The sequence below is a fragment of the Artemia franciscana genome, chromosome 2 (assembly GCF_032884065.1).
Source record: "Artemia franciscana chromosome 2, ASM3288406v1, whole genome shotgun sequence".
In the NCBI taxonomy this organism is placed as follows: Eukaryota; Metazoa; Arthropoda; class Branchiopoda; order Anostraca; family Artemiidae; genus Artemia; species Artemia franciscana.
The window spans coordinates 47,269,704-47,287,895 of NC_088864.1; the positions used below are offsets into that span (position 1 = coordinate 47,269,704).

The 18,192-nt window shown below is 34.1% G+C and overlaps 1 protein-coding gene across 1 annotated transcript in view; it reads right to left on the minus strand.

The window, feature by feature from the left end:
- The window catches only part of LOC136042909 (small subunit processome component 20 homolog), a 127,803-nt gene extending 116,870 nt beyond the window's left edge, over positions 1-10,933 (minus strand). The window contains exons 1-2 of the mRNA XM_065727837.1: positions 10,775-10,933; positions 55-338 (exon numbers count right to left, since the gene is read on the minus strand). Coding sequence (XP_065583909.1) covers positions 55-338; positions 10,775-10,822 — 332 coding nt within the window. The 5' untranslated portion in view covers positions 10,823-10,933. The remainder of the gene's footprint in view (positions 1-54; positions 339-10,774) is intronic.
- Positions 10,934-18,192: the final 7,259 nt, after the last annotated feature.

Consider the following 18,192-nt stretch of genomic DNA (forward strand, 5'->3'; position numbering starts at 1 on the left):
GTAAAAGACTGAAGATGAGTATTAGTTGTCAGAAGGGGTTAAAAGATAACTTACTCAAGCAAAGGCTGCAGGTAATCCTTACTCCCAACATTCAAGTGTTGCAAAAGAATATTGGCCAATTCATCTTTGTGAAAAAGCAGCTCTGATAAAGTACTTCCCTTATTTATGACATCTTTTTGAAATTTGGTAAAGCCTTCTGATAAACAAATGTCAGCCCATTTGTCAAGAGCTTCTTGGAAAAAGGTGTCTGTATCTCCAGGAACTTCACCACGAAGTTCTCCATATCTATGTATTACATCAACAGAGACCTCACTAAGTCTTTCAGAAAAGGTTTTAAACTTGAAAAAGAAAGAGAAAATTAGTAGTTAATTTGCAACAGATATATGGTAAGATTATTTGGCAACAATCCAAGCTAGATATTGCTCAAAATCAAACAGTACGTGGTGAAAAACTGTAAGTAAGGAGCAAGCTAGCTCAATAGTAACCAAAACTCTACAAATGGACTTTGGATACCAATAAATACATCAAAAGAATCGGATGTTTATGATGATTTCAAACGTAAAGGGTTCATTAAGTTTAGTCTAACCCATCAAAGGTTACGAGCCTGAAAAAATTATCCTGATTTTCGAAAAAGGGGGGAAACCCCTAAAAGGTCATCGAATCTTAATGAAAATTGCGCCATCAGATTCAGTGTATCAGAGAAACTTACTGTAGAGGTTTCAAGCTCATATCTGCAAAAATGCGGAATTTTGTATTTTTTGCCACAAGAAAGATCACAGGTACATATTTACTTATTTTTTTCCCCAGGGGTGATCATGTCGACCCAGTGATCCTAGAATATCGGGAGAGGGCTCATTCGAAAGGAAATTAGACGTTCTAGTGTCATTTTTAAGTGACCAAAAAAGGAAGGGTATCTGGGCCCCTTGCCAGGCCCCTTTTTTCTCAAAATCGTTCGATCACAATTTTGAGATAGCAACTTTGTTCAGCATAGTTGAAAGGCCAAATAACTATGCCTTTGGAGATATCCTGACCCCCACAGCCCCTAGACAAATTTTGCTCATCGTTTACATATAGTATTTGTTATTGGGAAGTATGCATACATTTTTCGAGTGGGGGGGCGAACTTTCTGCTGGTGGGATTTTTCATGGGGAGGGAAGTTTCCAGGGAGTTGATTTTTCAGGGAAAATTAACAACCCCCTCATATGCATAATAATTTCTATTCGTTTTAAGTTTTAATGTTGCTCCTTACTTTTAGTTTAAAAAACTTTTTTTCTGCAAAAGCAGCTATGGGTTGGCAAACACAATGACAAAAGTTCTAAAGTCAGTCTAAGTTTAATATTGCTCAAAACCTACACTAAATTACGCAACATTTACATACAATACAAATAACCACTTTTTTACATTAAAATAAATAAAAGTTAAATAAATACAAATATTTCATTAATGTGTAAAAGTTAAACAAGTATAATTTTCTTTTGCTTTTTTGTAATATTTTGCTAAAAGTATATTCAAAGAACAAGGCATAAAGATCTTCCAGAGCCATAGATGGCCTATAGTATAGGGCGTATAATTGTCAATATTCCAGTTGCTGGAAGGTCATACACTAATGTGTAATAGAGTGCAGATCAGTATATTTGTTTAAGTCTATAAAAGATTTGTCAATTTTGAATACTAATAAAAGAGAAAAGTAGCGTTTTATTTAGCAGCCATTTGATAACTTAGAAATCTATTCAGCTAAATGAATGAAAATTTCAAAGATCAATCCTGTAGCAGCAGATCAGCAATGTCTGAGATGTTTTAAAGTTCAACATCCACCACTTCCATTAATCTAAGGCTTTGAATATTCTGTGAGAAGACATAGCATATTAAATGTTACTACCGATGAGATCTAACAGCCTCTTTTGGTTATTATATAGAAAAAATTTCTTCAACTGAAAATAAGGAGCAACATTAAAACTAAGAATGGATTAAAATTGTTCTATTTGCTTGTTGAACTAAAGTTTTTAAAGTGCTTTAGAAAACCTTCTTATTTTAATTCAAAGACCCTTGCGTTTCAGTAGTCATTATTAAAGAATAGGACAGAAACTCAAAGTTTAGTCAAGTGCGAGAAGTTGAGGAGGGAACATCCCCCACATATATAGAGTAATTCATGTTCTTTTCAAGTTTTAATGTTGCTCCTTACTTTCGGCTGAAAAAACTTTTTTTTTCTTATAATTTTTCAAATGGTGCCCAGGCCTAACCAAGATATGATGTGGGGTACTGACCCAATAAACCCCTGATTTCTTGCTGATAAATTGTATATATCAGTAATTGTAAATTGGTTAACCAATTATACAAGTATAAATAGGTGTGTCTTACTTTTTAAGTTTTTCTGCTTAAGAATTAAAATGTCAGATTGTAACTGAAATTTTGGATAAAATTTGAATATTTAGTCAAGATATTTGATGAACAACAGTTTTGTTGAATAAGCCCGTTTCGGGTGAATGGAAAGGGGTATTATTGTCCATATAGAAGGAGATTCTGCACGAATTTTGATCGTTTATACGGGTGAAGCCATTACAACCTCTGCAATAGGGTTCTCTGATGTTTGAATGTGGTAAATTGTACATATACTTTAAAAACATTGAAATATTTAATATAAATACGAAAATAGAAATACTACCATAAAAAATCACTGAAAACGAACTCTTGGTGGAACTTGCTAACCCTCCCAACCCCCAGCCGACAAGAAATTTGTTAGCAAGGCTCAAGATGCCCTACCTTGCCTTTTCCGCCTCTGTTCAGAGAAGCAGGTATACGTAATATTTTATGCTACATAGAAAAAGATTGATGCAATAGTGGGAGGGATGGCTTATGCCAGATTTACCTCTCACTCACTTGGACTATCTGTCTTGGCTTTTTCTATAATTAGCCATGGCTTGATGTTTGCAACTACTTGATTTAAACTCAAAATCAACAGTTAAAATCAAGAAGTTGCAGGCATCAAGCCATGGCTAATTTTTAGAAAAAGCCATGACAGATAGTCCGAGTGAGTGAGAGGCAAATCTGGCATAAGCACTTTTTAAGATTGTATAACAATGATGTCAGGCTGGGGGCACTATTACACCAAAAACAATCCCAGGAATCAAGAAATGAGACTATCCACTTCTACCTCCTCCCCACATTCACGCTAGGTTTATCTGAAATCTTAATGGGAGTTAGGATATTTAGGCATTAAAATGCACTCTTTGAGGCATCCCCCCCCCCTCTGCTTCATAATAGTTGATGTGCATTTACATATTACTGTATATAATTTTATGAAACATGAAGCAAATCAGTTTAATTAGATGAAGCGTTAAAATAAATATTAGAAACATTGTTCTACAGTAAGAAGGGAGGTATCACCCTGCAGCACCCTTTGTCAGGCTTAGCCTAATTAATGAAGATAAAATATTAACTCTAATCCCCCCATACCTCATTCTATATTCATTTAAAATATCATGAAGAGTTAAACAACTCAGGAGTTAAAATAAGGTTTTTTAGGCATCTACACCCCCACCTTTTTTTTACCATGACTATGGGAAACTTGAAAGAGTAGAAAATTATGTTAGAACTAAAAAAAAAAATGTCGATGATATTTAGAATTTGATGACTTATTTGACTTTGAGTGATTAAGCCACTTGGAAATGTTAGGAGGATAAGGAAAAGGTAAATCTATGTTGGAAGACAAATTTCAGGTCGAAAAAAAAGAAATATACCATTCAATGCTTTTATTTAAATGAGCTGATCTCTGAGCTTCAATTGTCTCCCCCCCCCCCTCTAATGGGCTGGATGTAGCCTAAGACTATATCTGACACTATCTGAATTTCCTATTAGACACTCTGACCTATCTGAATTTCCTATCTGTTTATTTCATGAAACTGTGAGGTTTTATGAATACAATACTTTCATTAATGCAGAAAAAAGATCAATATTTTAATGATCTCTGTTTGGATTTTGATGGGCAATCAAAAAGTTTGTGGTAAAAAACAGTAAGTAGGGAGCAACCCAGCTCAATAGTAACCAAAACTCTAATAAACAGAATTTTGATACCAATATATATACATCAAAAGAATTGGCTTATTATGCTGATTCCAATTATGTAAGTTTAGTCTTACCCATCAAAAGCTACAAGCTTGAGAAAATTTGTCTGATTTTCGAAAAAAAAAGGAAAAAACCCCTTGAAGTCATAGAATTTACACAATCAGCATAATGAAGAACCCTACTGTAGGGATGGCTCATATCTCATACCTGCAAAAATGTGGAATTTTTGGTATTTTTGCCAGAAGAAAAAGCATGGATGCGTGTTTATTTGTTTTAGGGATGGATGTGTGTGACCCAGCAACTCCCTCTTTATGCTGAAGTTTAAATTTCCCAATTCTTTAAAAATGACTCCTGAAACACAAGGGTCATTTAACTAGAACAATAAGTAACTTTTTTAAAGTTCCAAAAAACCATAGCATGAAGAGTGAGGTGTTGAGGAGGAGGGCAACTCCCCTCATATACATAATAATTTCTGTTCGTTTTAAGTTTTAATGCTGCTCCTTACAATGCTGAAGCATTGGACATATATTATCTGACAAAATTAACAGTTTTGAAATTGGTTTTCCAACACCAAAATATTTAATGCATTTAGACTCAATATTTATAAAAAGTAATGCATTCTCAAAGTAGTTTGTTCAAATAAAACATTAAAACTAATATTAAGAAAATCAAATAACATACTTAATTCAATATTTTGAATACTAAAAGAGAAAGAAACTTTACCAACAATATATTCTTTTTGCTGAATGGAAGAAGACCAGCACAATGTTTACCCCATTCCTCCCAAACATGCTCTTTGTTTGCAAGAATTGTTCATGCTTATTTTGTTTAGTAAAAAGTATATTATCCTTTTTTTATTCAATTTTCCATGTAAATATTTTAAGAGTATGCATATCTCAGCATGATAGATTTGGAGATGTATTCTTACTGAATTTATTGATCCAAGTACTAGAAGTAGCTTATCAATTAGGATACCAGCAGATGCTTCCCTTCAAAAAGGAAACTATTTGCAAGTATAATTGCTCTTTATGGCAGGTAATTCTGGCTTTTCACTTTGCCAAAACTAAATTTTGCTAACTTGTCAACCCCCCATAAAAAAAAATCAATTTTTTCTCTATACATAAACAATACTTTTTTATATAGCTCTGTAGTGGATATCCAACTTGATATTAGCCAAATAGTATAAATGTTATGTGGGGACAACAAGAAGAAAGCAAGATATTTCATATCCCTGACCTCTCCTGCTCAATCAAAGTAAAATGATGGGAAAGAGAAATTTTATTTGGCTCTTCAAATCAATCATAATTTGCACTCTGCTAAAATAATCGCATTTTTTCTTAATCCTCACCACTGCTTTTCTAACCCCATTTTCCCTCTTCCTCCTTTTAACCCCTTTTCCCTAAATAAAGTCAAGTCAACACCCTTGTCCCTAACTCCCCCCCCCCTCTGTTTAAAAAAATGTCAACACTTGTTGGGAGACATTCTTAGTTCACTATTTTCCTTTCCTGTATATGCATAGACTCAATTCAGTGTCCAATTGGTTTGTTATTTTAGATTTTTGTGTATGCTCAAACTGCTCTTCAATAGCCAACTGGTTGGCTATTAGGACATTTATACACAAAGAAGTTTGATATTAGCCAAGAAGTCCAAATATTATGTAGAGATGATGAGCAAAAAGCAAAATATTCTACATCCCCACTTCCAACTCCTGCTGGCAAATCATAGCAAAATAATAGGAAAAAAAATCTTAATTAATGGGCATTTCAAATCAATTATAATTTGTACTCTGCTAAAATAACCATGTTTTCTTAATCCTGGCCATCTCTTTTCTAAACCCCATTTCCCTGACCTTCTTCTTACCCAATTTTCCATAAATAAAATCAATTCAACAACCTTGTCCCTATCCCTCCCCTGTTTAAACAAAAAGAACTGTTAGCACTTGTCAGTAGACAATCCTGGTTTGCTAATTTCCTTTCCTGTATATACACAGGCCCAATTCACCAGTCTACCAGTTTGCTATTTTATAGGCCTATTTTTGTATTTACTTAAATTGTTTTTCAATAGCCAGCTGTTTGGCTATATTTTGGGCATTTATATATAAAGCAATTTGATATTAGCCAAGTAGTCTAAATACTATGCAGATATGATGAGTGGAAAGTAAGATGTGCTACATCATCACCTCTGACCTCTCCTAGCCAATCATAAAAAAATGATGGGGAAACGAAAATCAAAACTAATTGGCACATTAAGTAACTTTGATAGCTGACTACTTTGTTATTTTAAACTAAAGTTTATATATACCTGGGATGTTAATAGCCAACTAGTTAGCTAATTCTATAAAGTGTAGCCTATACAGTTCTGTTAACTGGCTAATTCAGGCAGAAGTATATATATATATAGTTGACTGGTTGGCCATTTTAAACTAAAGTTTATATATACATGGGATCAGTGTTTGGAAATACTTAAGTAAAAGTACTTAAGTAATTACTTAAGTAAAAAATCTGAGTACTTGTACTCTACTTAAGTAAAAAATTTCTAAAGTACTTAATACTTATACTTAAGTAACAAATTACTTAAGGGTACTTAAGTACTCAAGTACTTTCTTGATGAGAAAAATTATACCAGCATGATGCAGGGCAATATGACAAATTGAACTGCTTATACATTAGTGGATGAATGGATTTTAGTCTTTGAGAGCAGTGGCTCCTGGCCCAGCATGAAATTCCAAAAAAGGACGCTATCATGGCAGAACTACCCTACATATTGAATGGACAGTTTTTTGTGATAAATGTGATAAACAGTAAGAACAAAAGGAAATCAAGTAGCAAAGAGGCTAGTGAACTTGTAGGCTCACTTTTGGGGTCGTCTGAATCTGAAGATAATGAAGATAATAATGGCCCTGATTATAGCTCACCTTCTAAAAAAGTTAAGGGAGATTTCTTTGCTGCAAGACTGTTAAACTGACACAGTCAAAAGTGACTTCTTTGGCACTGGACTACACTCTGGATGAGATTCAACCCCTGTACACTGTTGAGAAGCCATTGTTTGAAAATCTGACAACAGGTCTTGCACTTTATGCAAAGGTTCCAGGAAGAAAAGCTTTAGCAAATTGAAGCTAAGTTTTAAAAGTACAGAAAGATATGGTTTGTGATTTTGGACTCACCAACTACATGTTGCTGACAACACACATTTGGTCTGCCAACAACAAAAGCTATTTGGGAATGACTGCATACTTGCTCAACGAGGATTGAAATGAAAATCTTATGCCCTTGCTTGTTGCTGGTTCAAGGGCTCATTCACTTATGACTGAATTGCTGAACAACTGAATGGTGTATTTGCCAGGTATAAAATTGCAGTTGATAAAAATGAATGAGGGGTTTTGACCAATAACACCTCTAACTTTAGTAAGTCATTCAGGGAATATCCGATGGTATCTGATGAATATGTTCAAGACAGTAATGAAGAAAATGAAGATGAAGCAGGTCAGTATGGCTCATACTCTTTTACAAACGTTGAAGAGATGCTCAATTCTCTTGATGACCCTGTGTATTTCCAACTTCCTCCACACTTCAGGTGTGTCAGCCACACACTTAACCTACTTAGATCCACTGATGCTGATAAAGCCCTCTGTGATATTCCATATAAGAGGCAGTACCATGCTGCTTTTTTGAAGTGTATTGCTCTCTAGGATACTGTGAATAAGAGTTCAAAAGCTGCTGATGCTGTGAAAGAGGTATATGACAAACAGCTTATAAGATCTGTGGTAACCACGTGGCACTCGAAGTATGAAAGTGTCAAACATTTGATGGATTGTCATGAAACTGGAGAGCTTGCTAATGTATGTGATGCTTTGCAAAGACCAAGGCTAACTTCTCGTGATGTTGAAATTCTTGAAGAACAGGCCTACATGAAAATTATGAATCCAGTAGCAGTGGCATTGGACATTCTTCAGGGGGAGGAAAGATGCTCCTTTGGTGCTATCTATCCTACAATCAAATCATTTGAAAGGAAGCTCAAAAAGCTGAAAGATTTGGCAAAAGTCAGACAGCCTTTGGTACATGCTCTTCTTGTGGGTCTGTCATGCAAGAGACTATGTTATTGCCATGGCAAGTCATCCTTTCTTCAAATGTGGTTTCCTGATAACCAGAAGGATGTAGCAGTTGAACTCTTGGTAAACAAAGTGGAAAAAGTCAAAGATTTCAGAAGTACTTATGAGGCTGATGAAGGTTGCTTTTTGTCTGGAGATGAATACTTTAATCTTAGTGATGAAGAAACTACTCATGGTAATTCTGGCAACTGTGGCCGTGAAACCAATTCTGTGAAGGTTTTGTCATATTTGAATGAAAGATGAAAGGAACTCTTTGTGCTCAAAGTGTACCCAAGGGTAATGAAAGTTTTCAGGAAGTACAGCTGTATCATTCCTTTGTCTGCACCTGCACAACAACTTTTTTTGGTAGGTGATGGAATTTTTACTCCAAAAAGAAACATTCTCAGAATTGGTATGTATGAAAAGCTTCTGCTGTTGAAAGGAGCAAGAAAGAAATTAAAAGTTTTGATGAAGCTGTAATGAATGTTCTTTGTAATTTTTTTTCTTTTTACATCTTAACTGAATTAAAATTCAAGTACAATCAAAATACTCAAGTACTTAAGTACTGAAGTACTTTTTCAAAAGTACTTATTACTTAAGTATATTTTTAGAGAAGTACTTAATACTTGGACTTAATTAAAAATTTATCTGAGTACTTGGTACTTGTACCTAAGGAAAAAAAGAAGTACTTGGCACAACACTGTATGGGATATTAATAGCCAACTAATTAGCTAATTCTTTAAAGTATCTATCAAAGGTAGAGAGGAGAAACAATTGCAACTTGCAAACTGCTAGAAAACAACCTCTCAAGTCATGTATTCTCCTCATCCCTTACAAGTAAACTAGTTGGCTAATTCAGGCTGAAGTATAGCTATATATAGGTGAGATTTAATATCCAACTGGTTGGATAATCAAAACATGTGTATATTGCTGAGACTTCAATAGTGAATTAGTTAGCTAGCCTAATTCTACTGTGTATTATAAACTTTATAGGTAGCTGACAAGTTGGCTATTTTAAACTGAAGCTTGTATATACCTGGAATATTAATATCCAAATAGATATTAATAGATATTAATAGCCAGCTAGTTAGCTAACTTAATAGTGTATATATAATTCTAATATTAACTTACTAGTCAAGGCTGAAATGTATATAGGCTATGGGTAAGATCTAATAGCCAACCACTTGGCTAATTTAAAGTTTCTAGATACATAGGCCTACACTGCCATTCATATTAACCAACTAGTTTCCTAGAAATTTTTTTTCTATATAAAATGTTTGATAAGGTTTTTGGCAAATTTTTTGTTGTTCATATTATTGACTTATGAATGAAGAGAATATACCACTTGATGCCTTTTTTGGTCAATTGTGATATTGCCTGAACAATTGTTTTGGGTCATGAAACTATTGTTAATAGATGCATTTTGACCTTATGAACATCTTTTCTCTCTTGCAAAACTACCATAAACTCACCATTATGGAGTTATTATATATTTGCACATTAGGGGGGGGGGTAAGCACAGCATATATTAAATAAGCTACAGCAATGGCTAGTTTACATATTTAATATATGCTATGCTTTATCCCCACCCCCCTAATGTGCAAATATATAGCCCAAATTTGTTTCTAAACTATTACAGATTTGTGATTTCAAATGTCTGATCAACAAAAATGGAAATGATTGCAATTCTATAGGCCTATGTGTAAATACAAGAATATTTGGGCTGGAAGAACTCCATAATGGTGAGTTTGTGGTAGTTTTGCAAGAGAGAAAAGATGTTCAAAAAGTCAAAATGCATCTATTAACAATTGTTTCATGACCCAAAACAATTGTTCAGGTAATATCAACATTGACCCCTTTTTTATGTTCTCTACAAATATAATAATTGCTTCTATTGCAAATTCAAATTTAAGCAATTTTTGAGCTCTTGACACAATATTTCTGACCAAATTATTTATTGTATTTGGGTATAAAAAAGGCTTAAAACATTGGTCTTAAACTAACTGTTTCATTATAAATTCATTTTTTAATGTTATATAATCCACAAGCACTGATTCTTCCTTGTTTTGATAAAATACTGAAAATATGAAGGCCAATGGAAAGTTCTAATCCAAAGTGGTATTTAAATATACTAAATTTAAAAATGGATTTATAATAAAATGGTAAATTTGAAAACAATATTTTAAGCCTTTTTTAAACCCAAAAACTATAAATATTTTGGTCATTTTCGAGAGTTTAAAAAGGGCTTAAATTTGAAATTACAATAGAAACGATTGTTATATTCATAAAGAGCTTAAAAAAGGCGTTGAATGGTATTTTCACTTTATTTGTAAGTCAATAATATGAAAAACAAAAATTAACCCTTTTTTATCTAGTAGGTAAACTGTACTAGCCTATTTTCTGTTAGCAATCTGGTGGTATCCCATCTTACACCTTATTACATCTTGCTAAGAAATTATTGCAGCTAAAGAAGAAAGACTATTACTATAAACTGGTTGCAACTTGCTGATACCCATTAACATCATATCAAACACTCAAGAAAATACAACATTACTGACAGCCTAAAGTGTGTAGAAGGTATAAGCCATAACCTGTATGGTATTATGACACAAATATATACAGTACCTTAAAAGTGTTCTTATCTTTATGTTTAGTAGGTCGAGTTTTGGTCATTTTAAGCAAAGCTTTCCAACAATTCAGAAAATTTCCAGTCTACGTTGTTTACAATGCTCCTGAATTTCGAATAGTTTCAACACGTGAAGTTAAATCTTTTCTTCTCTTAGTGCCATCTATTTATCAGAAAACCTAAATTAAAGGGCAGGATATATGTAAATTTTTATGTACTGATTTCAGCAGCTCAGTGGGCGAACGGTAGCGATTCAAAAACAGTGGGCTTTCCGTGAGATTTTCTAAACTAAACATCATGGACACAAATGTTAATACTCAGAACTAAGAATTGTGACAAACTGAATGAAAAAACAGTTACAAACAAAATGATAGTCACCCGTATTACAGTTACAAATGCACCATTGCATAGGATCTGCTGAAATGTAAATTAAGTACAAAAAAGATACAGCTGCCGACTTTCTTGTGGAATATTATTAGAAAAATTACCAATTGCGTACCTATTATAGTCCCATGACCTACTGCTCATTCAGGAGTATTTCCAGTAGGAAGAATGCAAAACCCTACTACCCCTATTTCCTAACTTTCATCTTCTCTTTTTTAGTCCAGTTCAGAGACAGAGAGGCACATCAACTTGAGGTCTTGCTATCCTATCTTGTTTCCATTGAAAGCTATCAGCAGAGAATGAATATTTTATTGGAGCTAAGTTTTAAAGTCATGCAGTGATTAACGTAAATCGGCCTACAAATTACAAAAACGATCAGTCTGTTTCTAGGTTTAGGTATCAGCATGCAAGCTTCTTGGTATGTTTTTAAAACAGTAGCGTTCCAACGTATTATCATCAGTGGGGATCTTAACGTAGATATGACGAACGCGATGTCACACCGATCGCAACTCTTTTGGGGCTGTGTTCCCCCCTTTTATTATGCATGGACTAAAGGTGACAATAATTTCAGATGCTGGACTGTTATGCTTCCTCGAACATATACCATGTTGTTGCTTTGGTCGGCAGTCACGAGGTCAGAGCTGTAAAAAAAGGATTCTATTCGGACAACCTTCCCATCTCTATTTACTTTTACTCCTCCTCACTTATGGCTGAAATTAAGCAATCGAATTGGTTTTCATACCAAGACTGGGAAAACGTATCAAGCGATACTTTCAGTAAAATCTGTGACGAGATGCTGAGCAAAATCAAAGTGTATTTCAATCTTCTATGCCATCTTGCTGACAAAGTGAAAAGAATACCTTAATTGAGTGCACAACCCACTTGGAACAAATAGATCATATGCTGAAATGTGCTGGATCAAGTGCTGTTCTTCTTTGACATGTTCGTAAAAAGTTTCAGGTCCAAGACGGGCTAAAAAACAGAGCTCTACAAAATGCGTCTGAGTCGGCTAAGCACTGGTTTTTGGTTGGGAATGATTAGTTTCCCGCGAGATCGCTTAATAGATGATCTGAAACTCCTGTACGGAACAATAATCCAATAAGGAGCTGGAAAACCATAATTTGATGCTGATCGATAAAAATGGGATTTGTATTTCGGAATATCTCTCCAAACTTTGAAAGTATAGTAAGCCTGCCAAAGCCCGAGAGTACAACAAACAAAGCCCGAGAGTTCAGTACAACAAACAAAAGCGCAGAGGAGCTTATGAAATAAACAGCTAGAACTTGTTCTTTCAAATAAGACAAGATCTTACCTGTTTGTGTTGCCAATTGTTGTTGACTCTTTAATTCTTCTTAGAAAAAATATTCTTCTGGTGTTGATTCTATTTCATCAAGGCACCCGCAACTTGCAGGTATTTTAATCGAACAATATCTAGCTCTACTGTTTCAGATTATCCTGGCCCGCGATGTCTCCCTATGCATTTTTATGTCGTATACAGAATTCTCATTATTAAAAGACACAAAAAGGGCGCTTCGTGGGCAAAAATAGACGCTTGCATCTGCAGTTCTTACAGCCCTATTACGGTCTCGTATACTACGTTTAAGTTCTTCGAGTCATTTATGATAAGAGAGATTGAAGAAGAATGTTTCGCTTCTCCTCGCCCTTTCAAGTACCAGTCAGGTTTAGATAGGGAGCACGCTCGTTTTCAACTTTTAAATGGGCTAAAAGGGAACTGAGGAATCTTGATTTTATGTACACTTGATGTTACAAGAGTTTTCTACACGTGTAAATTTGCGCGGGTCTTACTCGAGGCTCGCGCAAAAGGTACTGATGCTGCGATAATTATTAGTCTAAGATATATGTATAGAAATCTGACCGCTAAAATCAAAGATGGTAGTATACTATTTTAGATCCAGAAAGGTGTACGCCAAGGAGCTTTGGCTTCTCAAATTGGCTCGATAATTGTGTTACTGGTGTTCAAGATAAGCCAAACTCTACATTTATCTTCAAAGGAGACGAACTCCCTCTAGATAGGTTTGCGGATTACTTACTGAACCTTTCCTCCACTTTCCAGGATACTTTTCGACTTTTACGCTTCTTCATAAAGAGTATAAGCACATTGGTTTGATATTTAACGCTGATAAAACAGTTGCTCTACCATTTAACTATAAAGAAAATTGAAGTTCAATAAATCTATCTTGCTCTGAAGCTCTTTTTGTTATCAGCCTTACTTACCTGGGTGCGCCTATTGGAGCAAAACTGAAAGAAACTGCAAATGTGGTCCTAAAAATGTTTTAAGTTTGCAAAGTATTTGATAGAACTGCCAACATAGACAAGTAACTCTTTTCTGCAGAGTAGGCAACGATTGGTAAATCCAGTTGGGCTTATTGAGAAGCGTATTCGTAGATTTTCCATTGAATGTCATGAGTCTTCCCATCAACGGTCATTTTCTGTTGTCCTATGTTCATATTTGTTGAAGCATGTTTTTTTCTTTCTGTTGTTTCTTTTTTTGTTTTTCTTTTTCAGGACCCTGTCGAGTTTTGTTTTGTGATGGGTTATAAACAACATGATGATAATGATGATGATTTGAATAGTTTTAAAAGGTATATTGGAGTAAATAACGAATATTTGATTGATGACTTAAGGAACACACCCTATACATCTGATTCCAACATATCATGTAACAAAAATCCGTCAATAACCGGTTTCTAGAGGTCACCCTATACCCAGTAAAAATTTGTGGGAAAATGTCATATTTAGATAGCTTTACTTTAAATGGAAGGCATGACATTTTCTATTTACTAATTTTAAATAGATTAACTACTGCTTTCTATAACATGATTCTTGAAAGAGATCTTTCTCCTTGTGACATCTTTGCTACGGTGAGTAAACATGTAGAAATTCAGCTACCTTCTATTACGAGTAGCAGGTAACATTTAGGACTGGGTACTTAGCCCAGAACGGCGGATTCTTCTCGATCGGTATCAGGTCAAAGCTGTTTATAGATTGCTTTATACAGCAATTAAGGGAGATAATCGGATTTATTAAGAAATGCATAATTATAGCAAACAATTTTCTGCTAAAACAAAATAAAGTAAATTTTAAACCACAAGGATTCCTGACAAAGGATCAATTTATTTCATCAGTAATATATTTAATTATTATGCATTTAATCTTAAAAGAAAATCGAACTTAAACCAAAATTACAGAAAAGTTTATTGCATCCGTAGATTATAACAGATGTAGACTTGTCTTTTTCAATTTTTCTACGCCTTAGAATAGTTTACAGAAGGGATAGAGATACTCAAAAATTATCCTATTTGCATAGATACCACGTTTAAATTTTATAACAGCCATGTAAAATGTACCTATTTCAAAACAGGACAGTCTCCCCCCTCAAACCTAAATTCCTTATATATTCAGACATTAAAAAAAAAATAGAATAGCGAAAGAAAAACAAAATCTAAACTTACTACCCAGCTGCCTCTTTTTTTTTATTGTCCTATTCAACTAAATGAAATGAAAAGGTTCAAAAAAAAAATTGTCATAAGAGAATCTTATCAAATAGTTTGTGATTAAAAAAAAAAAAAAAAAAACTGGAAGTAAAAAGTGACTTGGACCAATGTTCACCAAAACTAAAAATGGAATTCTCATGACAATTGCTACACCGGCGGTTTTGGCTTTTTATGCTGATTCTAAATATATAGAATTCTTTCAGTTTATTGTTACCCACTCAAAAATAAAAATCTGGGAATATTTGCCTGATTTTTGAAAAAAGGGGAAACATCCCCAAGAAATCAAGCGATCTTATTGAAAATCCCTTTATTAGATACATCAAATCAGAAAACCTTACCGTAGAGATTTCAAGCTCCAATCTTCAAAATGTATAATTTCGCTTTTTTTTTCAGAAGAAACATAGTCGATACATGTCTATTTGTTTTGTTTGTTTCTCTGGGGTAATTGCATCAAACCGAAGGTCTATGATAATTGGGAGGGAGCTCATTCTAACGTAAATTTAAAGCTTTTTTTAAGTGACCATAGAGATTGGGTCAGGGGAAAGTCTGGTTTTCTGCCATATCAGGGCACCAAACTATGACTTTATCCCAAAGAGGACGAATTTGCAATCAATTTAAACTCTGAGAAGCTAATTGATTTAAAAGTATCAATAACTATATTATAGGCTTTCAAGTTGCAAAAGAAGTAATGCCACACGGTGGCAGTACTGGATTCAACCAAGTTGATTCGCTTTATTTGTAATGAAATTAGGCTACGTTTGGTGATTGTAATTGCATATCAGCTATAATGAGAGACGGTGAGCAATTTTTTAGGTTAAGGGTAGGGTAGATCCCTAAAAGAACATTTTTAATAGACAAACTGCTTACTCTTCCTGAGTTTTCAGATAATTGTCGAAAGAGTTAGGGTGGGAGTAGGAATGAATTAAATTGTTTCTCTATACAGCTAAAATGTTGCATTCCCATATCTACCAGCACAAAGGTAGAAAAGACAAGGCAGGTCCACCAGGAAACTTCTTTGGGATGGCGAATACTACTAGTAACTTAGTCTCAGCAATTTTGATTGGTGTTATTTTCTTTTACTATTCGTATGAAGTACTTTAATGTATTTAAAGAAATTTATGTGATGTATTTATCGGTAAAAAAAAAATCCTCTTGTAGAGGTTGTGATGGCTTCAGTTATGTAGAAGATTAAAAGTCTCACAAAATCCATACTAACAATCTCACATCCATCCTAACAATATTACTTCTGTTCATCCAATCGAAATTCTTAAATAGTAATACTAACAAGGTATTTTTGCCAAAATTACTATTCACCGCAAATATTTAAGTATATTCAAATTTTTATCCAAAATTGATATTGCAAAATTAAACATAGGACGGTTCTAATTAACCTACAATTACTGATGTACACATTTTAAAAGCAATTGATCAGGGATTTAAGGGACCGGCACCTCAAATTATATCTTGGTTAGGCCTGGGTATAATATGGAAAACAATAAGAAATTAAATAAAAAAAAGAGCTTTTCAAATGAAATCAAGGAACAGATTTGGAACATATTTGAACATATTTTTCTTTATATGAAGGGGGCTGTCTCCTCCTTAGCTCCTAACTCTTTATTGTGAAGTTTTTTTTTCAAATTTTTAAAGAAAATTTGCAATTGGAAAGATAAGATTTTTCAAAGCACAAAAAACTTTTGTCTAATGAGCAAGGTGCTGAGAAGGGGGCAGTCCCTCTTATATACAGAATAATTTATATTTGTTTTAAGTTCTAAACTTGCTCTTTACTTTATTTGAAAAACCTTTTCCATTTGTTTATTTACATTTCATGAAATTGTGAAGTTTTACGAATATACAACTTTTGGTAACGCAGAAAAAACGATTAATATTTCAATGATCTTTGTTTAGATTTTGATGGGTAATCAAACAGTTCGTGATAACGAACTGTAAGGAGCGACTCAGCTCAATAGTAACCGAAACTTTAAAAAACGAGATTTTGACACCAATAGATATATAAGAAGAACTGGCTTAATATGCTGATTCCAAATATATAGCTTTCATTAAGTTTATTCTTACCCATCAAAAGCTACGAGCCTGAGAAATTTGTCTGATTTTCGAAAAAAGGGGGAAAGACCCCCAAAAGCCTTAAAATTTTAACGAACAGTACACCGTCGGATTCAGCGTATCAAAGAACCTTACTGTAGAGGTTTCAAGCTCATACCTACAAAAATGTAGAATTTTGTAATTTTTGCCAGAATAAAGATCAGGGATGCGTGTTTATTTGTTTCTTTTCAGGGGTGATCGTATCGGCCCAATGGGCCTAAAACATCGAAAGAGGACTCATTCTAACGGGAATAAAAAGTACTAGTGCCCTTTTCAAGTGACCAAAAAATTGGAGGGCAACTAGGCCCCTTCCCACGCTACTTTTTCCAAAAATCGTCCAATCAAAATTTTGAGGTAGGTTTTTCTTTAGCATATTTGAAAAGCCCAGTAACTATGTCTTTAGAGATAAAATGACCCCCTACAGCCCCTGGGGGAAGGTTTCTAAGTTATAAAATTTACCCATTATTTTATTTATGATTGGAAAGTATGGATACATTTCTCGCGTGGGGAGGGGAGGACGAATGTTTTGCTGGGAGTATTTTGCACGGGGAGAATTTTCCATGGAGAGAGAAATTTCCAGAAGGTGAACTTTTCAAGGTAAGTTTTAAACTGGGTGAACTTGCCAGAATTCCTATACAAAATTTCTTGCTTTCTCTTGCTTTATGTCTTGCTTTCTCTTTAGCGATTCAATTTTAGGCTTGGAGATGTTAAGGATAATTGTACGGGGTAAATTTTCACCTGGGTTAAATTACCCAGATGATATCTTTGCGGAGGGGGATTTTTCCGTGGAGGTGTAGCCAGATATCCTGGCGTAATTTAAAAAACGATGAGAAATTAAATATAAAAAAGCAAGTTTTTTCAACTGAAAGTATGGAGTAACACTAAAATTTAAAACGAACAGAAATTATTACGTATATGAGGCAGGTTTCCCCCTCCTCAACACCTCGCTCTTTACGCTAAAATTTAAATTTTGTCCCAACTCTTTAAAAACAGCTAAAGTTACGCTAAATTTTAAATTTGTCCCAATTCTTTAAAAATGACTCCTGAAACACAAGGGTCATTTAATTAGAACAATAAGTAACTTTTTTTTAAAGGTGCTTAAGAACTGAAGTGTGAAGAGCGATGTGTTGAGGAGGGAGGGGCAACCCCTTTCATATACGCAATAATTTCTGTCCGTTTTAATTTTTAACGTTGGTTCTTACTTTCAGTTGAAAAAAAATTGTTTTTTTATTTAATAAAGCTTAGAGACAAACATTTTTCGACTGGCAATGGAAAAAGTATTTAAATTATAGTAAAAGTAATTAAAAATGAAATAAGTAATTAATTACATAAAACACACAAAACAACAGCCTACTTACAAAAACTAATATATGAACTCCCAGTATTAAGTTTAGTTGAGCAATGTCGAAGCGTTGGAC